This window comes from Monodon monoceros, unplaced genomic scaffold (assembly GCF_005190385.1).
Source record: "Monodon monoceros isolate NGI ecotype Baffin Bay Population unplaced genomic scaffold, NGI_Narwhal_1 Super_Scaffold_5, whole genome shotgun sequence".
Taxonomy (NCBI): domain Eukaryota; kingdom Metazoa; phylum Chordata; class Mammalia; order Artiodactyla; family Monodontidae; genus Monodon; species Monodon monoceros.
The window spans coordinates 109,846,015-109,873,387 of NW_021703782.1; the positions used below are offsets into that span (position 1 = coordinate 109,846,015).

The following is a 27,373-nucleotide window of genomic DNA, read 5'->3' on the forward strand; positions in this document are numbered from 1 at the left end:
AGGCTCCAACACTGGCATCAACTCCTGAGATAGAGGCAGCTCCAGCCTCAGCTCCGTTGCTGCTCCTGGGCGGGGCTGCTGTTATCCCACGAGCTGGAGCTGGCTTGAACACCAGCTGTCAGCTCTACCTCTGGAAGATAGAGACGGCTCTATCACTGACTCCCGTGCCAGCCCCAGTGATAGACTGAGAACCAGCTCAAAGCCAGTTTAGAGCCAGTGCTAGGTGCCAAGGAAGAGGTTGCTCCAGCTCCAGCTCTAGCATCAGCCCCAGAATTACAGCCATTCCTGGCACCAGCTCCAGAGAGAGAGTCAGCACCAAGTTCAGAGCTAGAGCCTGCTCCAGCCACAGTTCTAGGACCAACTCCAGAGCCAGAGCCCCCATGAGAGTCAGCTCCTGCAGCAGCTCCAGAGCAAGAGCTGGCTTGGGTGCCAGTAGCAGACTTAGAGCCAATGACAGCTCAGGAGAAAGAGCCAGCTCCAGCACCAACGTCAGAGCTAGATCGTGCTCTGGCACCAGCATGATGCCATTTCAGAGATAGAGGCAGCTCTATCACCAGCTCCTAGGCCAGATTCTGTGCCTGCTCTAGTGCCAGAATCTGCCCTGACACCAATTTCAGAGGTGGAACCAGTGCCAGAGCTCCACCACCGGTTTTAGCACCAGCCACAGAGCTAGAGCCAGGACTGGCTGTACAGCTAGAGGCACAAGAAGCAGATCCAGCACCAGACCGGAGTTGGAGTCAGCCGCAAAGTCAGCGAGAGCTCCAGCACCAGGGACAGCTCCTGCGTCCTATCCACAGCAAAATCCACAGCTGCTTCCGGCACCTGCTGTAACCTTAGCTCCGGAGGTACAGCCGGCTCCAGGACCTGATCCACAGCTCAAGCCAAACCAGTACCCACTCAGGAGTCAGCTTCAGTGGCCGCTCCAGAGCCAGAGCCAGAGCCAGCGACCGCAATAGCTGTAGCACCGGCTCCAGTGCCAGTGTGAGAGACAGCTCGAGAGCGCTGTCCAACTGCAGAACCAGGTCTAGACCGTCTCTGGAGGTAGATCCGCCTCCAGCGCCTTCCCCAGAGCTAGAGCCAAGTCCAGCATCAGCTCTTGCATAAGCTCCAGTGCCAGTCCTGGGAGCAGAGCCACCTTTGAACTAGAGCCAAGCTCTGTACCAGCTCTAGAACTGGGCGGGGCTGGGGGCGGGGCTGAGGGCGGGACAGTCCCTTCTGGGCAGGTCACTCCCAGGGCCTCCTCCTCCTCCCTCCCTGAGGTCCCGGCCCTCGGGTCCTCTGAGGCCCCGCTTTCCCAAGCGAGGCTCAAAGTGGGCAGAGACCGCTCTGTTGGAAACTGTGGCCAGTACCTTAAAAACTGTATATGTTTTGACCCAGAAAATCCACCTCATGGATTCTGCCCTAAATAGAGATTTATGGACGCAGATGTTCCCTTCAGCATGATTCTGAGTGAAAAATGGCAAGTGGCCCATGTCCCATAGCAGGGGCTTTTCGGAAGTTCTGATCCGGGGCCCCAGAAAATGCGGAGGAGGAAGACGATGAACTGATCAGCACCCGCCCGGGGGAACAGGTTCCAGAAGGACACACGTGCCCAGAGTCCTCCCCACCTGACACCCACAACTGCACACGCACACACGTGCACATGGGCACACACACCATGCGAGAATTCCTGTGGGTAAACTCCTGGGATTAGCTCTGCAGGTAAGGGGTTGCACCTGTGGAGCTTTGGGGTCCTGTGCACTGTTCTCCCAGAGAGGAGTGTCCTTCCACGCTTCCCTCTAGAGGACCTGCTGGGCCTCTGCTTCCTCACACTGTCCCCAGGGCTGGTCGCCACCAGACTAGAAACCTGTCTGTGTGGTGTTGACAGCGCCGTCTCCACGGCGTTTACATCTGCGTGTCCTCATTGGGAGGTCAAGCGTCTCTGACTTGTACTGACCACGTGTGTGGCCTCTTGTTGGAACTGCACGTGTTTGTTCTCTGTCCCTTTTTAAAACATTGCCTTTCAAGATCTGGGGGACCACAGGGGTGTCAAACCTTTCTCTGGCCCTGGGATGTGAGGAATGCTGTTCCAGTTTGTGGTTTGTCTTCCCAGCTTTCTACATGTTTCTTGTTTCTGTTTGGCCATGGGAAGAGCCAGGCGTTTCCCTTCTGTCTTCTGTCTCTGGGGCCATACTCAGAACAGGGGTCTCTACCCTGAGACTGCACACATATTTACAAAAAAGACTTCAATTTGTACATCGCATCTTTAATCCATCTGGCGTTTCCCTTTCATATAATAAAAATGCTATTTTAAAGTAAAAAAAAGAAAACAAAAATTAACTACTCCCCTCTTAAAATATGTGGCCTACACAGAAAGCCACCTTGTATAATTCCATTTATAGGAAACATCTAGAACAGGTAAAGACACAGAGACAGAAAGCAGATTACAGGTCGTCAGGGGCTGGGGGAGGGAGGAATGGGGAGTGAGCGCTTTGGCTCAGGGATTCCTTCTGGGGAGTGAAACAGTCTGCCCGAGACCCTGGGGAAGGTTGCACAGAACTGTGAATATACTCGATGCTCCTGGAATGCACAATTTCAAATTTAAAAAATTAAGCTTGGTTATATGAAGACGTAAAAGACACCATAAACAATGTGAAATGAAAACATAAAATTAAAAACCAAATCAGAAACAGTAACAGGGGAGGGGAAGGGAAGTTCGGGGGTGCGGGGAGTGGGTAGAAGTGGGTCAGGAGCTGACACTGAGCGTGGTGCCAGAGCTTGTTCTCCCCGCAGGGGTAGTGGGTGCTGAGCCGGCTCTGGGTCTCCTCCGGAGCAGGTGCAGCCACGGGCCCTGGATGCAGCGGTGCTGATGCAACTGACTGTGATGTCGGCTCCCACTCTGGTGCCGCCGCTCGAGGCGTCCCTCCAGCCACTGATGGAAACGCTTCCAGCTCTGGATCTGGCTTTAGTTCTGTTGCTCCTTCTGCAGCTGGATCTAGGTCTTCAGATTGTACAGGGGCTGGTGCTGGAGCCAGTTCTAGATCCTGAGATGGCAGTGAAGGTGCAGGAGGAGATCCACGTGCCTGCCTCACACACGTGCCTTTGCAAGCAAAGGAAACAGCCCGCGGCCTTTTACAGAGGCTCCATCCGGGATCTGAGGCAGGACGTCTCCCCGCCAGCGGTCCCCACGTGGGCGGTCTGAGGCAGCCCCGGGGGCTCCTGCGTGTCCAGCACCGACCCCGCTCCTCACCCTCCGGCTCTGCCTTGGTGAGCTCTGTGCGCTCCAGCTGGGCCAGGAGAAGGTGGGCGCGGCGCTCCAGGTCGGAGCCGGGCATGTTGAGCTGCACGTAGGCCACCAGCTGCTTGAGGCACGGGAAGTCCGGGGGCTGACAGAAGTCCTCGGAGTACTGGTCCAGCCAGGTGCCCAGGATGGAGGAGACGGCACTGGGGGCAGGCGGGCGGGCAGCAGTCAGGGGCCTGGCCTTTCCTTCCACGCGGCCCTCCCCTGGCTCCCCCATGGGGGCTGGGCTTCTGGGCCCGCCCCTGCCCCACCCGCACTGGGCTGCCAGGCGGGGGCAGGCCTGGTCGGCAGGCCTGGTAGGAAGGGGCCCTCCGTCCCTGGTGGCCACCTCTCCCTTCCTCGGGGGAGCCTGACTCTCTCCTGTCTGCCCCCAGCCCCCCGGGCCCTCCCCACTGGGAAGGAAACTGCAGGAGGGCAGGGAGGGCCGCGCCCGCTCTGTTCACCGCGCTGGCCTGGCCGCACACAGTAAGCGCTGCATAAACAGGGGAGGGAGGAGGGACAAGCAGAGTGCGCCCCTGCCCGGCCTTCACGGGCCTCGCGCACCGGAACCGGAAGCTCGCGCACCGACGGCTGCCTTGGTCTGTGCGCCGGGGTGCGGGTCTCGTCCTCCCAGGGACGCCATTCTTGGTGGTGGGGACGTAGCCAGCCCCCTGACCCTGACCCCTGCGCTCCCGTGAGCCCCAGCTGAGCACTCACACTGGGCTGCGAGGCTGAAGTGTCAGCAGCTTGCCCCCCACACCTCCTGTCCTGGGCCCCGGATCTGAGGGGGGATGGATGCTCTCAGGGGCCGGCTCTGAGCCCCCAGCCTCCCCTCTGCTCCCTGGGGACATGGGACCCCAGCCACAGCTCTCTGACTCCTTTCCTCCTGCAGGAGAAGCCCCCAGACCTCAGCCCTCCAGCGGGAATCACAAGATATGTGGCAGCCAGGGTTCTGCCCAGCCCCTCCCATCAGACCCAAAGTCTACTCACTTTTTCAGTTGGTCCTGAGGTCCGCCGTCCTCGCTGGAATAAGGGAGGATGCACCCGTATCTAGAGGAGGCCGTGAGGCTGTCATATCTACTGTGCCTGCTGTGATGTCTATCGGGGCTGGCTGACCCCCGACCAGGGTGAAAGCCCGTGCTCTGCCTCCCCCCTCCTTTTACCTGAGCCCCTCTGCAAGTGCCCCCCGGGGCCGGCCCTGGCCGCTCTTGCTGGAGCGGCCTCCATCCGGGCTCTGGGCTCCGTCAGCCTGTGCCTCCCTTCAGGTCCTCGTGTACCTGAAACCGCCCAGCTCATCTGTGTCCCATCATGCACCGAGTCACCTGCTCAGTGTGGCCACCCCTGTCCGCCCTGCTCCCAGCGTCCCCAGGACCGGCAGCACAGCCAGTAACCGAAACACACTCTCATTGCCCCTGCTGGTCTTCACCGGCCTGTGTCTGGTGCAGGTTCCAGGGGGGTCCTCAGGGGACAGAGGATGGCCAGGGCCAGGTAGGCCACCCTGGGGAATGGGGTGGGGTAGGGGTGCTCGGGGGGTGCCCGCCCTCCAGGGCTGCTCCCCTCCACCCAGCCCGAGTCAAGGGCGAGAGAACAGGGCCTCCTCGCGTGTCCCTCGTCGCCCTGCCCGTGTTGCCCTCCCCAGACGGCCTGCTTTTGAAAGGTGGTGTGGACCCTCCACCTTGGGGAGGCCCAGCTCACGTTCCAGAGCTCCCGTCCACAGCCGTTGAGCCTTCTCACACCGCGCTGATCTCGAGGGTCTTGGCTGCCCACTCCGGCCTCCCTGGAGCGCCGAGCGACAGGCCCGGCCAGCTCTCTCCAGAGAAGTTCGGGAAATCTCACCCACGCACACCGAGGGAGGTGTCTTGTGGGGGGGAAAGTCTTGGGGGGACTCCTCAATTTACCTGCCTGTGAATTTGCATGCCCATACTTCATGTTTGCAAATTAAACCAATGCCTGTCAGTTGGTGGTTTCAAACTGGCATTCAGCTCCTTGCCCCTTCCAAACTGTGAACCCTTCCAGAAAACATCAGGGACCTCCACCTCGCATGCCCCCCCCGAAAGATGCTGAGCGGGCCTGTGGGACCAGTCTTCCTGCCCCCGTGTGCTACTGTAGGACGTGGACTGGCATGATGCATCCATCCACACAAGGCCATCCTGTTCTGACCCCACCAGACCCTGCTGCCTGGACCCTCAGCAGCAGACAGGGTCCTGGGGTGGTCATGTACACCGGGAGCCACGGGGTGGGGTCCTGGAAAGCAGGGGCCCACACCTCATCCCAGGAACACAAGTGTTGCCAAGGAAGGTCCCACAAATGAGGGGGCATCCAAAAGTTCCTGTGAACAGGGTCCCATCTTACCCGACCACCTGGGGAGGATGCCTGTTCAGGGCATGGGCAGGACACGAGGGCCTCGAGCCTCAACACCGAAGACGGTGTCGAGGGGCAGCCGGTGCCGTCCCATCCAAACCCACGTGCACGTGCCTGCCTGTCTCCCTGAAGCTCAAGGACCCAGGGGGCAGGAACGTGTCTCGTGTGTTCCAGGGGCCCCGTGGGTGCCGATGAAAACAAAGCACACAGACCACACTGCAGAACCAATGGTCCAGGTCCCCATTCTGCCCAAATCTAAGTTTTATTCCTGTTGAAATCATGCTGTCTGCTTTGCCCAGCCTGTCCCAACCCGGATGGAATCTTCTTAGTGGCTCACCCTGCAACCTCACGTTATAAAACAGCCCCTGAAGCCAGGCAGCAGGGAAGCAGCCCAACCTAGGGGTATTTTGGTTGAGAAAAGTCAACCTGGTGAGAACCTTCCTAACATACAAGGGACTCATCTTGAGGTAGAAGCAAGGACTTCAGACTCCAGGGACGGGATGTTTTCCGACGGGTCCTTTTCAGGCAGGCCACTTGCCCAGTGAGCCTGCTGGGTCCTCGGGTCTGGAGCCCCGGGCGGACAGCTGCTGAGAAGCGCTCCTAGCAGCAGCGACCCAAAGCCTGGAAATAACTGGGAAGATGCTAAGGACCATGCCGGGCGTGGGTGTGGGTACAGGGGGTTGGTTCCCAGCTTCAGAACAGACTCGGCTGCTGTTTCACTCGGGAGAAGAGCAGACAGGTCAAGGGGAATGACCCAAGTCCAGCTCGGCCTGCACTCCCGGGGAAGGAGGGTCGGCTGTACCGCGGCCCTTGGTGCCCTCCTGGCCCTGCAGTCGGTACAGGGCCTCGACCTGCTTGCGCTTCTCTTTGGCCCGGTTGATGGTGGTCTGGAAGAGCCTGCAGAAGAGCTGGACGGCCGGGGGCGAGTCGTCGTTTCCCGGGATGGGGTACGTGATGAGGGATGGGTTGCAGTTGGTGTCCACGATGCCCACAGTGGGGATGTTCATCTTGGCCGCGTCCCTCACGGCTATGTGGGGCTCAAAGACGTTGTTGAGCGTGTGCAGAAAGATGATGAGGTCTGGCAGGCGGACGCTGGGGCCCAGGAGGAGGGGCGCATTGGTCAGCAGGCCGCCCTTGAAGTAGCGGGTATGGGCGTATTCCCCGCAGTCCCGGGCCACATTCTCGATCAGGTGTGAGAACTGCCGCCTGCGGCTCACAAACAGGATGATGCCCTCGCGATAGGCCATGTGGGCCGTGAAATTCAAGGCCAGCTGCAGGTGCGTCGCCGTCTGTTCCAGGTCAATGATGTCCTGGTCCAAGCGGCTCCCGAAGATATACGGCTCCATGAACCTGCCGGACACCCACCAAGGCCAGTGTGAACCAGTCCCACGTGGCCACCTCCACCCACCCTTTCTCACGCGCTCCCCCAGCCCCGGGCCCCTGCACGGGGGGCACGGCAAGCCCAGGGCTGGTACAGTCTGCAGCCCTCACCATGACGACGGCAGCAGGGACGCTGTCCCAGGAGTGACAGCCGCGGGCAGTGGGAGGGTGAGGGTGGGCAAGCAGGGCAGGCTGGGCTGCAGGCCACTCCATGTCTCGGGCAAGCGGCTTACCCCTCTGAACCTCCACCTGGCCGCACGGGGTGCCTAACAGAGTGGACCCACACGGACATCTGGACACTTAAACGTGACGTCCGGACAGCGTCCCACCCGGTGCTGCTTGTCTGGCTCCCATCCTTGACATTATCATCACCTTCGAGGCTTTACAACTGAGCCCCCCCCCCCGGGGGGGCTGGGGGACCAGAAAGGCAGGGGGTGCCCCGGGCTGCAAGCATGACAGGCCGGAGCAGGAGGCAGCCAGGCCTCGGAGGGGAACCCTGAGGGCACAGACCCGCTGGCCTGGGCCGAGAGCCGGGGCTGCGAGACCGTCCTCTTGCAACCCCCGCCCCATTCACTCTTCTGCTCACCCCCGCCGGGACTTTCTCTTCCTCTCCAAAGAGCCTTCCCAAGGCCCCACGTGCCCTCACCTCAGGTGACTTCTCTGCAGCACCTACAGTGGCGTCCCTCCTCCCGTGCCCCGGCCCCGCCCCCTCTTCCCAGACTCTGAGGCACTGGTTGCCCAGGGCTCCCGCCTGGGACTTCCTTTCTCCTCCATCCCCCACTCCACATGTTCTCAAAAGGTACTGATGTGGTGGCCCCTGGCCCAGGCTGCTTCTCCCTAGTGCCTGCGTGACATCCCCACTGGGGTAGCTGAAGAGTCACCCTCATAGGACCCAAGTTCCTGATGTGAAGTATGTCGACACCTGCTCTGGGCTCTGCTCAGCTGGACCTCCGGCTCTGCCCCCATCACCCCACATCCAACCACTGCTCCGGCTCTGCCGGCGCAGCTGGGCCCATCACCTTTCCCCTGAACATCTACAACCGCCCTCCTCCCTGGCCTAACTGCTCCTCCAATACACGCCCAACCCAGCTGTCAAAATCACCACATGAAAAGACTGGGCCAGTCACCACTCCTCTGCGTGCCCTTGGAGACACCTCCGCGAGATGCCGACGGCCTTGCCAGCACTGCCCTCCTGGCTGGCCTGTCTGTTGGGGAACCAGCAGCAGCAGGCCTGGCCCCACCGACGACCAGGAGCCCCACAGCAAGGTCCGCGGGGTCTGGGGGTCGGGGGGAGCAAACGGGGCCTGAGAATAAACAGCTGCCCCTCCTTGGGGCTCAATGATCCCATCTGGAAGAAAAGGGAGCTAGACGCTCTTAAACTGAGGGCTTCTCTGGTGGCGCAGTGGTTGAGAGTCCGCCTGCCGATGCAGGGGACACGGGTTCATGCCCCGGTCCGGGAAGATCCCACATGCCGTGGAGCGGCTGGGCCCGTGAGCCACGGTCGCTGAGCCTGTGCGTCCGGAGCCTGTGCTCCGCAACGGGAGAGACCACAACAGTGAGAGGCCCGCGTACCCAAAAAACAAAACAAAACAAACAAACTGAAAAAGGGGCCCTGGACCCCAAGGCAAGGGTCCCGAGCCCCCCAGGCACCCCTACACTCGCCAGGGGCGTCACCTACCTGTGCCGACAGCCCGCTTTGTGTCCCAGGTGCACCCGGGCATCGAAGAGACTTCTTACAGAAAACAATTCTTTGACATTGAAGAAGTCTAAGTGCTTGAGGGGCTCGCTCAGGATCCTCTCGTTCAGATCCGCGGCGGGGAGGGGAGAGGATGCAGGGTCTGGATCCCGGCTCCCAAGCCTGGGGTCTGCGGGAGGGCAAATGGTGAGGGTCCCCAGGGGCCTTTTCTGGAGGCTCCGGGCGGAGGCCGAAATCTGACCCCAGCTTCGCTCCTGGGTAAACGCGGCCGAGTCTTCACTCGGAGAGGAGGGGAGCCGTGTGGTGTCTGAGGTCCCTGTGGTCCCGCCAACCGCCCGCGGGAGCTCCCCGGCCGCGGTTCGTGGAGGTGGGGGGGGGGGCCTCGGCCCTACTCGGCGGTGGGGCTGCTCGGAGGGCTGAAAGCTCGTGCGGCCCAGCACGTGAGCTGCCAGGGGCGGAAGGCCGCCCTTCGCCCTCCCCAGTCCCGCATCCTCCAGGGGCCCCATGGAGACCCAGAGCGCCCGGGACTCCTAGCAGCGGGACAATTTCAAACCCCCAGGACCGCAGAGCCGGCGTTACCGCTGCTGCGCTCGGGCTCCCGGGCCGCAGAGGTCACGGCGCTCCCCAGCGTCCTGCCGCTCGGCCCCACCGGGCCCGGGGTCGCCGTCTGGACGAGGTGCAGCTGGAGCGGCCAGCGCCGGACACCTGCGGCGACAGCAAACTCGTGGCGCGCGCCCCCCGCCCGCCTCCCTCCTTCCCTCTCTCCCGCCGCCCGGCCCGCAAGAGAGTCCCTGCCGCGCCCCCCACCCCCGGGTCCCGAGCGCCTTACCTGCGCCGAGGAGCCGGGGTAAGACCGAGCCGGCTACCATGGCGTGGACTCCGGTAGGCGGACGGACGGACAGACGCGGAAGACGGGCAGGCGCGGCCCCACGAGCGGCTCCTCCTTCCGGCTGCGGCCCGCGCCTTCGCCGCAGCGCCACCTGCAGGCCCGGGGGTGCCACTGAGCGTCCGCCGCCTCTCTCGGGCATCCCAGCTCTGGACGCGTCCCCGCCCTTTGGCCCCCGCCTGCCCCCCGCGTCGGAGCACGCAGTCCTTGGGGAAGGCTGGGCCTTGCGCCCCAGGTCGGCCCGGGCACCGTGGACCCGCAAGGAGCGTGGGGAGGGCCGGAGCCGGGGTCCTGTCGAGCGCGGGGTCTGGATACTCCTCCCCTCGCCCCCTCCCTGCACAGTGCCCGGCGGCCGAGGAGGTTCCCAGCCGTCCCGCGGGAACTCGCCGGGAGATGGGGACCGTCTTCACCTGCGGCCAGTCCAGCACAACCTCCCGCTGTCCAAAAGTGTTTTAATTTTTAAACATTTGGCTTAGAAAGATTCCATAAAGTTAGGCAAATCTGGAGTCTTAATTTTAGATGCAGCGTACTGGGGGGCCTGAAGTCGGGGGTGGGGGTCAAGGAGCAGCCCTGGCCCACGCGGTGAGCGTCGGAGCGTTACAGCGAAGCGGCCTTAGAGAACCTGAACTCCGCAATTTGCCGATGAAGCCCCAGGACCGGGGTTTCATCTGCCTGGAAATCTGCCCCCCACCGCATTTGGGAAAATGTTGGCGCCGAAGGCTACTCATCATAGGGTACCCGGCACTGCGGCCCCAGGAAGTAATGCCTTATTATCCCGGCCAGCCTAGGGCCTCGTGGCTCGCCACAGAAGGTTCTAGAACCTCGGACTTCTGCCCCACAAGCCGGCGGTGGGCGGCCTCCGGCCCAGGAGGCGCGGCGCCTTTAAGGGCCCCGCCCACCCAGTCAGGTGACCGGGCCGTCGCTTAGCAACAAGACGCCGCGCGGCCCCTCACGGCCCCAGGGCTGAGAAGCTGTTTCCTGCCCGCTCTTTCTTTCCCCCGAAGCTCGGGTGGACCGAGGCGAGATGTCCGAGGAGGACCCCCAGGGATGCGCGGAGCAAGAGGTGCCCAAGGCCAAGGCCCCGCCGGAGAAAACCAGCGACTACTACCGCGTGAGCGAGGACCTGCCGGCCAGGTTCAACAACCCGGCTTGGTTTCGGGGCTACAGGTGAGGACCAGGGAGTCCGGTCAGGGTCCACCTGGCATACGAAGAGGAAAGAAAGGGCTCCTGGTCCAGCCGCCAGCCAGGTGCCCAGCTGGTCCTGCGCTCTGCGCAGATGGCCCGTTGTGCAAGAACCCCCAGGCCCCCTCCCGGCCCGCAAGTCAAAAGCGGGGTCAGTTGTTAACCACCAAATGAGCGCGGAGGTGCTGCCTGCGGCTTGCGACTCGCGGGTGGAGTGAGTGGGCCTCCCGCCAGCGAGGTGGGGCGGGGTTTGCCCAGGGGAAATCACACAACTCGGGCTGATCCCAGCAGCACCCTCTAGCGCGGGTCAGTCTCCTCTCCTTTCTAGGCGGAGAGGACCCGTCCGCCTGAGGTGCATGGCAACACCTCCATCACCAGGCTGCCGAGGGGCGTGGCCTGCCAGCTGTTCCAGTGCGCTGCAGCCTCTTAAGACACAGCTGGGCAGGCTGTGCGTGCCTTCCCTGCTCCCCCCTCTCCCCCTTAGTCCCTCCACGATCCCACAGAGTTGGCTCTGTTAGCATCTTCATTTCCCAGGAGGGACATCTGGGTTGTAGAAAGACAGATCCCAGAGTTAGTATGAGGCAGAGCTGGGGTGTCCGAGCCCACAGCCACTAGTTAAACTGCTGTATCAATAGCATCAGGACTAAAGACTACAGCAACATTTTCTCCTGGAGGCTCGGAAGTGGAGGGACCTCCCCCCTGCCATGGGAGGGCATCCCCTCCCATCCCAAAGGGCTGGCCCCCGCGAGTGGCAGGCCTGGAGGCTGAGTCACAGCTCCCAGCCTACCCACCCACCCAGGAAATGACAGCATGGGTCCAGGTCCCGCTGGGGCTGAGGGCCAGCACTTGCCACCTGGGAGTTCTTTAGGGCTTTGGCAGAGGTCAGCAGAGGGAGTCAGGGAGGCTGAGCCTGCCAGGGAGGCCAACCCTGCACTCCACAGGAGCCCAGGTTCACGGCTGCATCGCCCATCTGGAGCATTTCCAACAAAGTTCCATCAACCAAATATGTTAAAGCTGTGGCTTGGGCAGAATTAAAACAAATGAGTGGAAAATAAAGTATTTTTCTCCTGCTAGGACCAAGGAGCCCCCCTCAGTGTACAGGACCAGTAACCAAGCTTATGGGAGCAGAGCACCCACCGTGCACGAGATGCCGGTAAGGAGGAAGCAAAGAAAGGTGTGCAGGTGGGGCATCTCTAGGAGGAGGCTGAGACTCCAGATTTCTCAAAAGAGCAACACATCAGGAGGGGGAGGTGCAGAGAGGCCCGCAGTTCCAACAGCACAAAGGGGGAGGGCGCACCTCAATTTCTTTTGGGACAGGGCAGGGTAGAAATAAATGAACGAATGAGTTTAGCAATGAAATGATTTAAAGGATGAAAAAAGGGCATGTAGTCTTCCTTACAACATCCCAGAGGGCTGGCCCCATTCACTCGTACAACCAGCCAACTCTTGTAACCTAATGCAGTAGGTTTTGAGGCAGATAAATGAAGAACTGCCTTCTTTTTGGAGTAATACCGTATTTTATGAAATATTTAACTTGTGATCTTAAGAGACAGCGCTGGCTGATGAAAGCACAGGTTACAAAAGGGCCCTGGGATCTATGCACTTTTGGGGAACCTGACCCCTCTTTGAGATCAACCTCACATGGCAGGGAGCCTCCTAGAACCCCCTGATGCCCCTGCTGGGTCCAGGTGAAGGGCAGATGGACCAGTGTAAGCATCCCTTGGGTACCCAAGACAGGAGGGCATCCCATTTTGGGGCTGGCAGTGTTGTTGTTTTTCTTCCAAATTATTCATGTTAAAAGATCATGATAATTGCTTATTTACCTGTTTTTCATGGGGGATAGAGCTTTTGTGAGAAGATTATTTCTCTAGAAAGTTCCTAGAGCATTTAAAGGTCATTCTCCCAGGATCAAGGGATCAGGTGTTTCCATGAAAAAGACCGACACACTTACAAACATAGGTCCAGATGTTTTGCTTTTATAAAAAAGGCCATTTGCTGGTCTTATGAGGCAGTGGGACGTGAAGCACCGAGGTTCTCCGGAGGCAAGTTTAGAAGTTTTTCCTGCTGCTTATCGACCTGCTTTATCTGGAACCTGCTTTCCAGCTTCCTGACCTGAGTGTGGCCGCGGGACTCAACCAGCAGCATGCAGTGTTTCCTTCCCACATGGGAACAGAAAATAAAAATGCATTCTTTGGGTTTTAGAAAATATACTGAAGGAAACTATTCTTAATGACACTGTAGTGGTGGATACATGTCATTCATTATTCATTTGTCAAAACCCAGAATGTACAATGCAAAAAGTGGACCCTACGTACACTGTGGACTTTAGTTAATGACGACCCGTCGCCATTGTCTCAGTTGTTCTAAATGCACCACACTGATGGGAGATGTGAACAGCAGGTCAGCTGTGTGTGCTGCTGGGGAGGCGATGTGGGAACTCTTCACTCTGCACAGCTTCTCTGTAGACCCCAAGCTGCTCTAAAAAATAAAGTCTATTTAAAAATGCACTGGGAATCCCCTGGCAGCCCAGTGGTTAGGACTCCGCACTTCCACTTCAGGGGGCACGGGTTTGATCCCTGGTCGGGGAACGAAGATCCCACACGCTGCAGGGTGCAGCCAAAAATGAAACAAAGCAAAACAAAACACAAAACAACCACCACAAAAAACAAACAAAAGAATGCACTGAAGGCCATTTCTCTTGGTACTTGCTTCCTGCCAAGGAGACAAAACATCAAGTGATCTACTTGACACGAGGGGAGCCTAGAACAGGCCACCTGTCCCAAGTGTACTATCTGATAGTGGTCCAGAAACCTCAAGGTCACCCGGGGATGCTGTATCGCTGAAATGACTCCTACCCCTGGGTGCCCGCACACACCAGCGGCCTCATCTGTGTTCCCACTGCACCTCCACCTCGCTAGGGCATCCCTCCCCAGACCCCTCGGCTGGGGGGGCACGGCCATCAGAATTGTTTTAAAGCTCCACAAGGGACTCTAATACCCCATCAAGGTGGAAACCTACTGATGTTATCTCTTTTCCAGCGAAGAGAAAACTCAAGTTCAGAGAGGTCCAGTAACTTGCCCTAGTTGTACAGTTGGCAAAAGCTGAACTGGGAAGAGCTTTGGGCCTGACCCATTGTAACCATATTCAGGTGTGGCAATGCCTTGCCCAGGCGGCCCCATAATTGATTCTTCTGTCCATGTAGTAGTGAAAGGAGGCATCATTAATCACCATGCCCTGACATTAGGCAGAAATCGGGATGGTTGGGGCCAGCTAGGCCAGCCACCCTGCCCACCCTGGCTTCTCTGCTTCCTAGGATTGGAGACGACATTTTCTTACAAAATAAGAATTCAAAAACATTTTCTTACAAATTTTTATTTTTCTTCCCAAAATACCTAATGACTGATTGCTCAAGAGTGTTATCATGTATCACTAACCCTAGTGTCCCCTTTTCACTTCCAGAAGGTATTTTATCCAAATTCGTATAAATTTTCTAGACAAGTTGCAGCTGGTGGAATGTTCCAGAACAATACTTTCAACGTCTCCATGGAGAAGAGCATTGTGACGGGTCCGGACAACTACATCACCTTCTACGATCGGCTCAACTTCCACCCCAGCTACAGGGTCAGCAAGCCGTCCATCTGTGATTGAGGGGCCTCCCGGCTCTGGCGGAGATAGTCTGGACAGTTGGCAGCCCTAATCTTTGATAAGTTGCCCAATTGTAAAGGAACACACTTCACTGCTTTCCCTGAAAATATTTTCCCCCTCTAGGTTAGAAAAATTTGCAAACGGGGCTATGATGCCCTACTTTCTCTGTTTTACATCTAGATGAAAAAGAGCTAATAGCTTGACTTTCCATTAAAAACCTTGCCATGTCCCCAGTCCCTGACTCAGGTATAATCAATGAGTAGGGCGGTGGGCATCCTGGGACCCTGATCTCAGTCTGAATCCTGGGAACGCCCGAGAGCCCCACCTGCATCTTTGTTTGGGAGCCATTTTTATACTCATGACAAACTACGCGTGGTTTCTGTTCTCAAGCATCCTGCCGAGCCACGGAGGGAGGGTAGGATGCTCTGCCTGGGTGTGGACGAGGGCTGGGCGAGGAGGCAGAGGGGACCTCAGGAGGAAAGCTCCAGGCGGGACCAGGCAGGAGGGCCCTTACTGGCCCTGACCCGGGCCAAGCTTGGAGTGATATTGAGCACCCCCTGGCCACGAATGGGGCGGGGGCAGAGGCGGAATCAACAAGGTTGGTGACTGCTGCTTGTTGCTGAGGGGTGAGGTGTACGTCGGGCTTCTCCACTTGCTGTTCATTGTACCTCTTCAATAAAAAGTTTAAAAAAAATCAGGCGGGGAAGACCATGTTTTTCTCAGGTGGGGGTAATAACTACATAAAGTGGATTTCTCTTTCCATGTAGTTAGTTCTCAATGAATGTTTACTATGATGTAGAGGGTCCTCAATAAGAAAACATTTTCTACGACAATATATATCTTCCAGACATAGATTCCTCCCACCTTCCTTTATGACAGCTCATCACAGGAAATCCGGAAGGTGTTGGAACCAGACAGAAGAAATCATTGTTACAGACCACTGTCGCTACCTTCCTTACAAAGGTTTTTACCCAAAGAGATTTTACTCACATATGAATTTGGGAGGAAATGAAATACCATGACCGGTTATTTCTTCATTAAAGACTTATTACACAAAAGTAAACATTTCAGCAACATTCTTAACGTCCAGTTTGGGGTGGAAATGGTTTCCAGAGAAAATCAATCTATTATTTGAATAGAAAAGGTACAAAGCTGCGTCTGGAGCCAGGGTCTATGTCATATCCTTCTCCTTAGCTGGAAAACTAGCACAGACTCCAGGCATCACACTGAAAATGCCTTTTTTTTTTTTAAAAACAACCTTTCATTAAAAATACCAAAATCCTCAGAATGTTTCTGTTCTTCTCCTCTGTTGAAATAAAAAAAGAGAAAGAACATCTGATCAATCCAGTTTCTAAACTCACTGAAAAGGACAAATCCCTTCCTCTGAAGCTGGCTGGGAAGCGCAGGGGATCCAGGGGAGGATGCAGCCGTCAGGCAAAGTGATGGTTTCCCCTCCAAGCTAGACCCGGTGAGCACCTGCCCTCCCGGAACAGGACAGTGTGTGTAGGTCAGGGCCCAGGCTGGGACGGTCAGTCGAGCTGACATCCACAAACAAAACATGCCAAGCACGCCAGTGAGCTTTACGAAGTTAATCCTGGCATCAAAATCAGGCATTGACGTGCTTTAATTGTCATAGCCGATAACCAATATTTCTGTATCAGTTGCTAATGAGTTAATGGAACGTTAGACTCTGTACGTAGAATAAATGTCTGGAAAGACGGACCACCGAAGTACCTCTGGTATAACGTACATGCCTGTCTTCCTGAAAACTCACCCACCATCTCCGGCTCAGGCTTCCAATTCCCACGTGCTCCTGGCGCCTGGGCCCCCGCGAGGTGCCGTGCTCCCCTCCACTTGTCTGTTTTCACGGTTTTCGAAGAGCTTTGACAGTGTCACCTCATCCGATGCTCACGCCTGGGGCAGGTCTTGCTGTACCTCCATCTATGGATGGGAAAATTAGGGTCCAGAGGGGGTGCCCTGCAGCAGGTCCTGGGCTTGAACCCGCCTTGGGGGGTCCTGGGAGGGGCCGGGTCATCAGCATCTGGCCCCAAAGACACACCCTAACTTCCTACATGTTTGCACGAGCCATGTACGAACTCCAGTGATTATCATGAAATTTATCTTTTTAACCTATTTTCAAACTGGAATCTTTACGTGTGAGGGAAAAATAAAAGAGTTTAGATTGACAGGCCTGATCCTAAGTTACAAGAACATGCCTTCTGTTCGGCATTATAGCATAAAGAACGGGAAGAAAATGACACCCATCATTCTTCTGACCTTTGTACTGAGTTCTTTTGAAATCTTAAATCCAATCAGAACAATTACGGGAAAGGCGATCCAAAGAGGTTAACAAAAACCAGTTTCCACAGGTTATTAAATAAACTGCACGGCAATTCCAGGGAAACTCTTTCCCCATCCACGAGTAGGTCTTTTCTTTATCTGGCCTCTATTCCACTCTGAAATGAAACATTGACGAAGTTTCACAGCACTTTACTAATCGCTTAATTTAGCTGCTGAGTTGGCTTAAAACCAGTAACTTCTTACCCTAAAAGTATATTTTCATTTGTCTATTTTTCTTCAGTGATATTTAATCTTTTATTTACAGTCAATTAGAATAAATGGTTTCAAATACATAGTAAAATGTGTTGACACTGGGAAAAAAAAATCCCTCTGTTCAGCACACAAAACACCAGAAATCTCAAAGCTTCTGCAAATAATATAATATTTCCCCCTCCCCGTCCCCTCTACACAGGCCCTTAAATTAATTTCAAGGAGAGAGGAGGATCAAGGTGGTAATACTTTTTATATGAGCAGATAAAGTGCTAGTATTTCAGTTGAGGGCCTGGTTTCCCACTGCGAGTGTGTCTCAGCTTGGGAAAACCTGTTGATAACTCGGATTCTGAGCAAAAGAGAAAGTTCAGAGCAACACTTCTCGATTTCTTAAAATTTTATTTATTTTTTGGCTGCATTGGATCTTCGTTGCTGCGCGTGGGCTTTCTCTAGTTGTGGCGAGCATGGGTTACTCTTCATTGCGGTGCGCAGGCTTCTCATTGCGGTGGCTTCTCTTGTTGAGGAGCACGGGCCCTAGAGCACACAGGCTTCAGTAGTTGCAGCGCGTGGGCTCAGTAGTTGTGGCGCATGGGCCTAGCTGCTCCGCAGCATGTGGGATCTTCCAGGACCAGGGCTCGAACCCGTGTCCACTGCATTGGCAGACGGATTCTCAACCACTGCGCCACCAGGGAAGTCCATGACTCTTCTCTTTAGGAAGACACTCTCCTTGATGCGGAGACGCGGGTGGTGAACATCGAACACTGACCTCCAGGACTTCCCCCTCTTCCCACTCCCATCCTATTCTGCTGGGACTTCTGAAACGGGCCCATTCTTTCCGGAAAAGGGGGCAGTTCCTGCAGCGACACAGTGACCCCAGGATGACCTAACCCAGAGCATTAGACACCTCAAAAACCGGGTCTCTTGGGGTCCCCTGGTGGCGCAGTGGTTGAGAGTCCGCCTGCCGATGCAGGGGACACGGGTTCGTGCCCCGGTCCGGGAGGATCCCACATGCCGCGGAGCGGCTGGGCCCGTGAGCCATGGCCGCTGAGCCTGCGCATCCGGAGTCTGTGCTCCACAACGGGAGAGGCCAAAACAGTGAGAGGCCCACATACCGCAAAAAAAACCCCTCAAAAAACAAACAAAAAAAAACGGGTCTCTCCCCCTTCTTTGCATTAGGTGAAATGAACCTGTGGCCCCAGGTACATAGACGCCCACCCCCTCCCCATTGGGAAGCAAGAGGGGCTCTTTGGTTCGGACTTATCTGTAGGTCTTAGTAATTACAGCCTGATTTGGTAACACATCCTTGCCGAGACTCTTCCTACGAGTGCGGGCACATGTGCCATCTCATGCAGCAGCTCCGGGGATGCTGTGATGCACGGATGCAGTGTCGGGCCCGGATCATCGGAGGAGCTGTACCAGGGCTGCAAACGTATAGACAGCCATCACTAAGGGACAGCGCTCCCGTCTGCCCCCCACTGCAGCCCCCTTTGCAGACAGGGTGCAGGGGGACCTCGGACCTTGGCCCCAGTGTGTGCCAGAGTTGACCTAGGATGTTGGGGAGAGGGAAAGCAAAATCTTTCACGCAGCATGGCTTGTTGGCAGTCCAGGGATGGGCCCGCACGATCACGCCTACGTCCAGTTTGTGAAAACCAGGCATGGCCTGCACTGCCAAGTAAGCACACAGACTGGGGCTAGGGAGGCAGGGGGAGAGGAAGGTGCAAAGGGTCTGGGGGAGACTGGGATGGGCCGCAGGAGCAGAGAGGTGCTCAGGACTAAGTGCACGATGACACAGAAGAACACTGGCAGGTCCTAGACGTTGGGTTCTCACGTCAACATCCTGCAAAGGCCACTCTGCACAGGACAGACTACATCAACTGATTTGTGAGCAGTGCCTGATTTATTAGCATAAAAAAAAAAACAAAAACAAAAAATCCAGTTCTTATATACAAAACAAGCTGATTTTTGTTTTCAAGTGTTAAAAGCACTCCTTCAAAATTAAATGAAATTTAAAGCATGGATTGTTTTTCCAGGAAGCACTTAAGTGAATGAATATTCGACAACGGAAATATCGGATGCACAGCGCGTAGGCACCGGCCGGTCACGGAGTCCACAGGGCCTGCTCGTCACAGCATCTGACCCAGCGGACACTGACTGTGGGTGCTGGCACACGTCCCCATTTGGGTACAGAAGTGAATTCCTGCTAAGACCTAGGGGGGCACAACATGTAGAAAATTCACTTGCACATCAGAATAACAACTTCAGCTGCAAATTAAACCTTGCTCCAGGCCCACTGCAGCTACCGATGAGCTGTCACAATTGCGGCAGCCGATCAGTTTGCTGGACGATCGCGGGTAAACGTCAGCGCTCAGCCTCACGTGTGCAGGTTCCCGCCTGCCTCTTCTGTAGCTGTGGGCACCGCAGCAGCCTCAGAGCACAAAGTACAGGATGCCACGCTCTTCCCTGTGTGCGTGGCACCGCCGCTCAGACACACCGAGAGCACGGGCACACCCCTGCTGGTGGAGCACAGTCCCAGCGAGCCCAGTTCCCGGAGGGCGGTGGGCTTTGTCCTCGGTCCTCAGGACTCCGGGCACCAGAACCCACGAAGCAGCCGTTGCCTCTTTGCTTTGCCCAGATCAGGACAAGGGCACTGAGAACACACGGGCTGCCTGGTACCTTTTTAGAGCTGTGACTAAAAACGAAGGACGGCAGCTCCTGTATAAAGAGGTTTATTGAGCCGGTAGAATCATGTCATGTTTGAACAGGACTGGACATTAAACAACACAGGCCTCAGGTGTGAACTGGTGACCGGCCCTGAGATCTCACTCAGGACTCCTACGTGCAACTGGCATGGCCGGTTTGCTCGCTGGCCATTGTGCTTTGAAACGCTTTTCCAATTGAAGACATGCTCGGGCCTCTTTTACATAAGAAGTGCTGTCCAGGGGTGTCCCAACCAAGACCTATGGGGCGCTCTGGCACGTCTCAGGCGGGGCACCAGCTGCTGCCTTCCTCGGGCCCGAACTGTGGCCACGACTGGCCATGGCCACCAGCGATCAACCCCAAGTGCAGGGACAGTCGGAACCAAGTGTTTGCTGATCTAAGACTAGTGTGGAGACCACGGAAAACTGCCCCAAGGAACGTCCTACAAAATCCAACAATGGTATTCACCAAAAATATCTTTTACAGCACTTTAAATAATTTACAAAAAGCCTACAAAAATTATATTTACCAGGACACATCTGTTAAATAAAAACATCCTTTCGCGTTAGTGTACATATATACAGGCTGTACAGGGGCCTCCAGGGCTCCGCCCTTTCATCAGGAGCGTGTGACATGTGGGGACGGGCACACACATGCTTCGCCCACACTTGCCGCGGCCAGGAGCGTGCTCACAGCTGGAGGACGGGGCCCTTGGCCAAGAGGCTGCCGCCCTCCTCCACAGACGCATCGCTGAACTCGCTGGCGTCGCTGCCCAGGGCCTCTTGGTCTTCATCGTCTCTGTCCACCCCCCTCCGCCTGTACCGCAGGTCCAAGATGCTCTCCTCCGGCCCCGAGTTCCTCCTGTCGGGCAGACTGAGCCCTGCCTGGGACTTCCTGGGCGGCCAGCGGCCACCCTCCTGCTTCACCAGCAAGTGTGAGCTTCCGAACACTGGGCCGTGGCCAGCCTGGGTCTCTCGGAAGGCCGAGAAGGATGCGCCCTGTAGAGGCAGGCTCAGGGGGGGACTGAAGAGGCTGGCCTGCTTCCCGCCCCAGGAGACACTCTTCCCGAAGTGAAACAGCTGCGTGGAGAGCAGTGGTGAGAAGCCGGCAAAAGGCAGGCCTCTCTTGGGGTCCATGGCGAGGCTGGGCGAGCCCCGGGCCTGGCCCTCCAGCCGCTTCTCTCTCTGGCCCCTGAGGCCCCCTTTCCACGCCGCCGTGTCCCTGCCTTTCGTGTTCAGTGCCCAGGTGCTCTGCAACCGGCTCTGGGGGGAGAAGTCAGTCCAGGGCAGGGCGAGGCCGGCCCGGGGCCTCCCCTCTTGCTCGGCGCCTGGGGTCCGTGCCAGTGAGCTCCGGCTCTCTGCCCGAGCGCCAGCCTCCACGCAGCTCGGGAGCTGAGCCAATGCGCTTTCCCCCGCGGCAGCCTCGGCCCCCCTCGGGCTCTTATCTTTGGGCACATAGGCGGTTCTCCTACTGGCTGGTGACCCTTTGGCAGACGCGGTCCCGCTGGCGCTCCTGGGCGGCACCAGTTCGCATCTGGCCAGGGCTGCAGGGCTGCAGGCCTGCTCGGCGCGGGGGCTGCTCCTCCCGGCCGGAGCGAAGGCTCTGCCCGGGCCCCTCGGTCCCTCGGCCGGCTGCAAGGGCCCCCTGCACCTCTGGCTCCGGGTGCACATGCCAGGCTGAAGGGCCGGGCCGGGAGGTGGCACTTTCCGGCACGGCAGCTCTGGCTTGCCCCCATTCCCCGTCCCGAGAGCGGTGGGGCCCCCTCCTTGAATTTCTGATCCGCTCACGGACTCCTTGGCCTTTTCGGCCAAAAACTTCCTAATCTCCAGTTCAATGCTGTCATCGCTGTCTACAGTGCTGCTGTCATCAGACAGGGAACTGGGGCTTGGGGCCGGACCACGAAGTTCACGGGCTTCCGATTCACCAGAGAACAGGCTCCTTCCTGCAGCTTGGCCCCTGAACCGGGGAGCCGGGGGCGCGTCCTCGGCTGCCACGCCATCTGGCTTTGCTCTCACCGCTTCTTGGCAGAGGACGTGCGAGGGTCTCCCCGGGCTCTCTTTTCTGGACTTTGAGAGGCAGCTTTTCAGCAGATGTGGGCTTCGGTCTTTCCAGTCTTTCGGGAAGCCCCCTACTTTATCCAGGAACTGCGTCTCCGTGGTGCTGAACCTGACCCTCTTCTTGCAGCCGGCTCTGGGGTCTTTGCACCTCTTCCGGAGCCTCCGCTTGGACCGCAGCAGGTCCTTGATGGCCGTGTCCAGGTCCTCGTCACTGTCCAGCGAGCTGCTCTTGTCCTCGGAACTCTCCTTCTCATCCACGCGCCTCGCCTCGGCCGCCTTCCCGGGGCCTGGCAACACGGTACCCTGCGTGACCGGAGCCCCGTGCTCATCACCCAGCACGCCCGTCCTGCAGGGGAGAGGCTGGCCCCAGGTCTCACCCTCCCTTTCCGGGGCCTCGCTGGCTTTCCCCTGGCTGGGCTGCGCTCTCCCCTGGCTGCGGTCGGCGTCCCGGGCGCCCTCCTGCGCCTCGGCCGTGTCTCTGGTCCTCTTGGGCGTGCACGGCCGCACGGCGGTGCTGCCTGCTCCGCGTTTCCTCTTGCAGCTCAGTGACAGGTCCGGCGTTTTGGAGGCCGAGGCGCTGAGGCCGGACGGCAGCAGCGGGCTGTGTGCTGGTGGTGGGCACGTCTCCGTCCTGGGCAGCAGCCCCCCTGACTGCGCCTTCAAAGCCAAGAACGTCCGGATTTCCTGTTCGATGCTGTCGTCGCTGTCCACAGAGCTGCTGTCACCGTCGGAGCAGGAAGGCACGTCGTGGGGATACAGGAGTGGGCTGGTGGGCGGGGATCTGGTGCCGCCCTCCAGGGGACCCGGCAGGATCGTTTTGGAAATGTCCAGGATCGCTTCAGCGCACATCAGCTCCGCGGATGTGTCTGCGCGGCACGGGGACCCGTCCACAGACTTGCTTTCGGCAGCTGTACTTCCTGGAGGTGCAGGAGCCACGGTTTCCCTGGGAGGCCTGGAGGGGTGGTCGGGGTCCAGGCCACCCGGGCTGAAGTCCGCGGCCTTGGTGGCCACCGGCTTCTTCTTGCCCGGGGTCTTCCCGTGGCCTTCGAGCCAGGTGCTCTTGGTGCAGAGGCCCGTGCCGTGTGCAGGGGGCCCGGGGCCCTTCTCCTCCGCGGGCAGGGCCCTCTGCAGCGGCTCGCCACCTGCCTCCTTCCTCTTCTCCAGCTGGTACAGCTGGATGGCCTCCTCGATGCCATCATCGCTGCTTGAGTCGGCCGCCTCAGGCACCAGGGCCGCGCTCCTGGCTCGCCTTCCCCTCTTCCCTGAGCCGGTGCCCCTCCTGACCCCGACTTTACCAGGGGCTGCTTCTGCAGGGCGGCCCGCAGCCACGGCGGGCTCAACGGTGACCTTGCACCTGGGGCCTCTGGGCAGCACGCCAGCCTTTGTGGACCTGGGAGGCTTCCGGAAGGTGAACTCCTTACAGGCGCCCGCCAGCTCCTGCTGGTACGCCTTGCCCGTCGGCTCTCTGCTGGATCTAGACGCCGACTGGGCCAAGCCGTCACCGGGGTCTGGTTTTTTGTCTGCAGGAACGTCGCATTTTTGGGTTTCGTGCTGCCTCTTCTCACTTAGGAACTGTTCGATCTCTGCCCGGATGCTCTGTTCGAAGGAGTCCTCACTGCTCACGCTGAGTGGCGAGGCAGAGCCCTGGTCCTGGCCGACTCCCCTGTGGCTGCCGGGGACACCAGTGGGGCCAGCTGCAAGGTCTGGGGGGCACAGGGCGGTCGGGGTGCCGCTCGGAGGCGGCTCTGGTTTGCATCGACTGGCTGCGGGAGGCCGGGCGGCCCTGCTCTTGGCCTTCAGGTACTCCTGGATGGCTTCCTCAATGTCGCGGTCCACGGAATCATCACTGTCCGGATCCAGCACCAGGGGGCCAAGGTCCGCGGCCTCCTCCTCCCCCTTGGGGTCAAAACCAACAGCAAGACCACAGGCGGCAAAGGCGGGGCTGGTAGCCAGCCTGGTGCCACGGCCCCTCTCCGCTCTCTGGCTTCTCTGCCGGCCATGCTCGCCACTCATGCCCAGGGCGGCCCCGTCCCCCTGAAGCGTGCTGATGACCGCCTGCACCTTGGCGCTCACCGCCGCTCTCGGGACGCCCTCCTTCGGCTCCGAGAAGCATCCGGGAAACCTACAGCTCCCGGGTGGGCCAAAGGCCTCCCATTTGGATGGCAGGGCGAGCACAGGAGGCGCATTCATGAGATACATCCTAGCCGACGGGACGCGCAGAGAGGCGGCACTTTGCTTCTCTGCCTGCTTCACATCCTGGAGGAGAAGGCACGCCGGGATGGCGCCCTAGGTCAGGTCACGGAGAAGCGGTGGGCCTGGTGAGGGTCCAGCCGGCCGCGGGTCCCAGGGCAAGTCACTCACGCCTCCCGGGTCTCATCTCCCTTGGCTGTAGATGCAAGACGGCCACGAAGCTTCATGAGAAAACGCTTCCGAGCCACCCGCAGCGAGCTCGCGGAAGCTCACATGAGTGTCCTTTCCTCGTCCCTCTGTCCATCTTCTCCGATACAGGAACAGAGGTTTTATTTACCTCCAAAAGTTGTCAGGAGGTGCCAATGAGATAAAGACTCAGTGCTTCTCTGCAGGTGGAAAAGAACAACTAGTATGAATCCAGGTTCAGTGAGACGTCGTGGGTGGGTCCAACCTTGACGCGAATCAGCAGCTCCTGAAATGAGAAGTTACTTGATGGGAGCATTTAAACATTTATCTCCCTAAACAACTTTAAAGAGTCACTTATACCAAAGCCTCTTTATTTTATTTATTTATTTATTATTATTTTTTTTTTGCGGTACACGGGCCTCTCACTGCTGTAGCCTCTCCCGCTGCGGAGCACAGGCTCCGGACGCGCAGGTTCAGCGGCCGTGGCTCACGGGCCCAGCCGCTCCGCGGCACGTGGGATCTTCCCAGACCGGGGCACAAACCCGTGTCCCCTGCATCGGCAGGTGGACTCTCAACCACTGCGTCACGTCGAACGTATATTTGCCAGATGGTCTCACGGGACCGTATGATTATTTTTAGGTAATTAATACAGAAGTTGCCCCAAACACAGTCAGGTGCCCCTTTTCACACTGTGTGGTTTCTCCACAGCTTTTGTATCTCAGACCAAATGTGGCTGGGTCGGCAGAACCACTGGGATAGTCTTGGGGACACTTTGAAGACCTGCTCCCAACAGCCTTTACACTACAGGTCTGGGACCACCGCCGGGGAGGGGAACATAACGCAGGCTGTACACAGCCGATTAGAAAGACGCAGAATACATATGACTGTCAGCTCTTAACATGTTTCTCTGACCTCTCCCGATCCCCTGCAAACTGGAATGCAAAGTAGCCGAGATGCAAGAGGAGAGCTTGGCAGTGCTTGTGGAAACAGGGAAATCGAGTTCCAACTCCAAACAGTGCCGGGCAAGGCGGTCACCACCCTGGGGCCTTGGGGGGTGGCCGGAAGTGGCCTGTGTGTTTGCTTTGCTTCCCATGCAGATCCTTCTCCCCCAGGAGCTTCCTGCCTGACGAGCACAGAATCCTGTGTTTACACACCACAGTCCTTTCCAGGAAAGCCTAGCCCAGCCACCTAGGCACAGACATGCCCAAACAGGTGGGACCAGCAATTAACCAGAGGGCATGACCAATTCAGAAGGAAGTCCTCTGCTATTACTCCTTATGCTCAGAAAGTGAGACTCTACAATGTAAAAGAATTTGCTGCATTTACCTGCGATTCTCTTCGAGTCCAGGTTCAGCATGACGTTTGCAGAACGGTTCAGGGATTGGGTCTTCGTCCCCCCACCTCTACGCTGTAGCATCTGGTGCCCACTTTTTAAATGGACTTTTGACTGCCAAGATTAAAGAGAATCAGAGACCTAATTCAGAGGCTGAAACTACAGCTGGTAAGTATTTGGGGGGAAAGAAATCACATTAAGGGCTCAAAATTCAATTTTGGAAGAACTTACCCTGAGGCCAAATACAGTTAACCACAACTAATTCCCAACTCTCCTGGGCCATCGGGCTGATCCTGTAGGATGGTGACGGCAGGGAACATGTGAGGTTATTTATCAGTCCTCAGATGTGAGCACCCATAACAGTCCACGATCCCTCCCACAGCACCACCCTCCAGGGAGATTCCCTCCCAAGGGCAGTGGGGAGCAACAGTGGGGAGGGGGAGGGCTCTTTCCCTGGGCTGTGCCCACCTTGCTGTGGTCATCATTCAAGCTGCCTTGGCAAAATGACAGAGATTACGAGACATCTGCATAGGCCTTGAACTGTGAAGAGTCTACATAAAGAATATTAACTTCTTAAACAGCACTGCTATCTGAAAAAGTGGGCCCAAGGATGAACCCAAGCTGCAGTGGTTTCCACTCCAGGTAGCAGAGTGGGCGGAAGGAAAAGCGCTGCTCTCTACTCATCACCTTGACCATGTTCACAGCTCTTAAATGACCATCGAGAGCTCGGACTCCTAGTGGGCAGTTTTCTGAACTGTCAAATTACCTAGCGCAAGAATGAGGTTAAAAATTCAGAGAGCGTCTCCAGCGACAGCTTGTGGCTTTAAAACAATCACCCACAATGAGATGAATCATTCTGGAAAACTCCCCGAAACTGTACTTGGAGAGACTGTGGGCTGAAGCCTGGGGGCTTTCGCTTTGCCAAACTGCCACCCTGCTCCTCGAGAACCCGGGGACCAGGTCTGGAGGGCGGCTGTGAGGACACCCAGCCCTGCGCCCCAAAGCCATGTGGTGCCAGAATTTGAACAGTGGAGGAGGGCACCTGGGTCTCTTCTCAGTCTAGACACCAACCTCCAGGAGGACAGAACCTCGCTAATGCTCATCCCCTGGCCAAGTCTGGCTCCCCGCACGCGATGTGGCTTCGCCATTAATGCTGTGCAGCTCCTGCCCTTCCCTCCCAGGCTGGACTTTCCCCAGGTAATAGGGAGGTGAGGGTCGGGATACAAGGCCCAGAAGGAGGGCCCTCTCTGGAGGGCCAGCCTGAAGTGGGCGTGCGCTGGAATTCCGGCCCTGGCCTGCGGAAGATGAGACTTTACAATACGGCAAGGACGGCTCCCCAGCAAAGCTGCAGGGCCACTGCCAGTGCCTAGGGGGCCGGAGGCCAGGCGAGACCCTCCCGGCTGACCCTGCCCTGCCCTCTGCTCCAGGCCTGGGGGCGCTCACTCCCAGCGCAGCCTCTGCCAGGAGGGATCCCGGCGCCCGGAGAGGCGACCCGGTTCTCTGGCAGGAAGGGGTCGGGCCTCCACGCAGGGCTGCGCCCGGGTTATATTCTGGGCTCGGGGGCCTTGGGGGCGAGGGGCCCAGTGACCCTCCGGGAAGCTGCACGGGGCGGGGCGCAGGGCACGATCTCAGCGGGGGGGGCCGGGCCCCGGGCCCTCGGCCGCGCCGGAAGCCGTCCCGCCGCGTACCCTCACCTGCGCCTCACCTGGGCCCCGCGCCCGGCCGGCTTCGAGGAACGCGGGCGCGCGCAGGCGGGGGTCCCGGCCAGGAGCCGCCTCTGAGGCCGCGACCCCCGCCCTCCGCGCCAGCTAACTACCCGGCGCCGGGCCGAGCCCGCCCCGCCCGCCGCGGCCCCTACCCCGGCGGCCCGGCGCCGCGGTGCGGCCTGCATGCCCGCCCTCCGGCCAGGCCCCCTCCTCCCACTCGGCCCCGCACCGGCCCCCGCCCCGCG

The 27,373-nt window shown here is 58.1% G+C and overlaps 4 protein-coding genes across 7 annotated transcripts; 1 reads left to right on the forward strand and 3 right to left on the reverse strand.

The window, feature by feature from the left end:
* Positions 1 to 693: 693 nt before the first annotated feature.
* On the reverse strand, positions 694 to 4,497 carry LOC114884502 (ral guanine nucleotide dissociation stimulator-like). The gene is made up of 3 exons (XM_029203487.1): positions 4,250 to 4,497; positions 2,706 to 3,423; positions 694 to 864 (listed from the first exon to the last, which is right to left on the reverse strand). Exons 2-3 carry the CDS (start codon positions 3,312 to 3,314, stop codon positions 694 to 696), a joined length of 780 nt encoding a protein of 259 aa, XP_029059320.1. The 5' UTR covers positions 3,315 to 3,423; positions 4,250 to 4,497.
* Positions 4,498 to 6,103: 1,606 nt separating this feature from the next.
* Positions 6,104 to 9,594, reverse strand: MRPS2 (mitochondrial ribosomal protein S2). Its single transcript, XM_029203902.1, has 4 exons — positions 9,526 to 9,594; positions 9,276 to 9,401; positions 8,679 to 8,865; positions 6,104 to 6,970 (listed from the first exon to the last, which is right to left on the reverse strand). Exons 1-4 carry the CDS (start codon positions 9,563 to 9,565, stop codon positions 6,361 to 6,363), a joined length of 963 nt encoding a protein of 320 aa, XP_029059735.1. The 5' UTR covers positions 9,566 to 9,594; the 3' UTR covers positions 6,104 to 6,360.
* A 942-nt stretch (positions 9,595 to 10,536) lies between these two features.
* CUNH9orf116 (chromosome unknown C9orf116 homolog) lies at positions 10,537 to 15,056 on the forward strand. Of its 2 annotated transcripts, none has more exons than XM_029203551.1 (3): positions 10,537 to 10,749; positions 11,839 to 11,917; positions 14,224 to 15,056. In XM_029203551.1, exons 1-3 carry the CDS (start codon positions 10,607 to 10,609, stop codon positions 14,410 to 14,412), a joined length of 411 nt encoding a protein of 136 aa, XP_029059384.1. In that variant the 5' UTR covers positions 10,537 to 10,606; the 3' UTR covers positions 14,413 to 15,056. The 2 variants fall into 2 exon arrangements, with proteins under 2 accessions (XP_029059384.1, XP_029059386.1); XM_029203553.1 differs by having other exon boundaries at positions 14,259 to 15,056.
* Positions 15,057 to 18,855: 3,799 nt separating this feature from the next.
* Positions 18,856 to 27,202, reverse strand: PPP1R26 (protein phosphatase 1 regulatory subunit 26). Of its 3 annotated transcripts, none has more exons than XM_029204030.1 (4): positions 27,128 to 27,202; positions 25,654 to 25,715; positions 25,416 to 25,536; positions 18,856 to 24,375 (listed from the first exon to the last, which is right to left on the reverse strand). In XM_029204030.1, the coding sequence occupies exon 4, from the start codon at positions 23,910 to 23,912 to the stop codon at positions 20,346 to 20,348; it is 3,567 nt and encodes a 1,188-aa protein (XP_029059863.1). In that variant the 5' UTR covers positions 23,913 to 24,375; positions 25,416 to 25,536; positions 25,654 to 25,715; positions 27,128 to 27,202; the 3' UTR covers positions 18,856 to 20,345. The 3 variants fall into 3 exon arrangements, with proteins under 3 accessions (XP_029059863.1, XP_029059862.1, XP_029059861.1); XM_029204029.1 differs by lacking the exon at positions 27,128 to 27,202 and adding an exon at positions 26,189 to 26,215; XM_029204028.1 differs by lacking the exon at positions 27,128 to 27,202 and adding an exon at positions 25,891 to 26,094.
* Between the last annotated feature and the right edge of the window lie 171 nt (positions 27,203 to 27,373).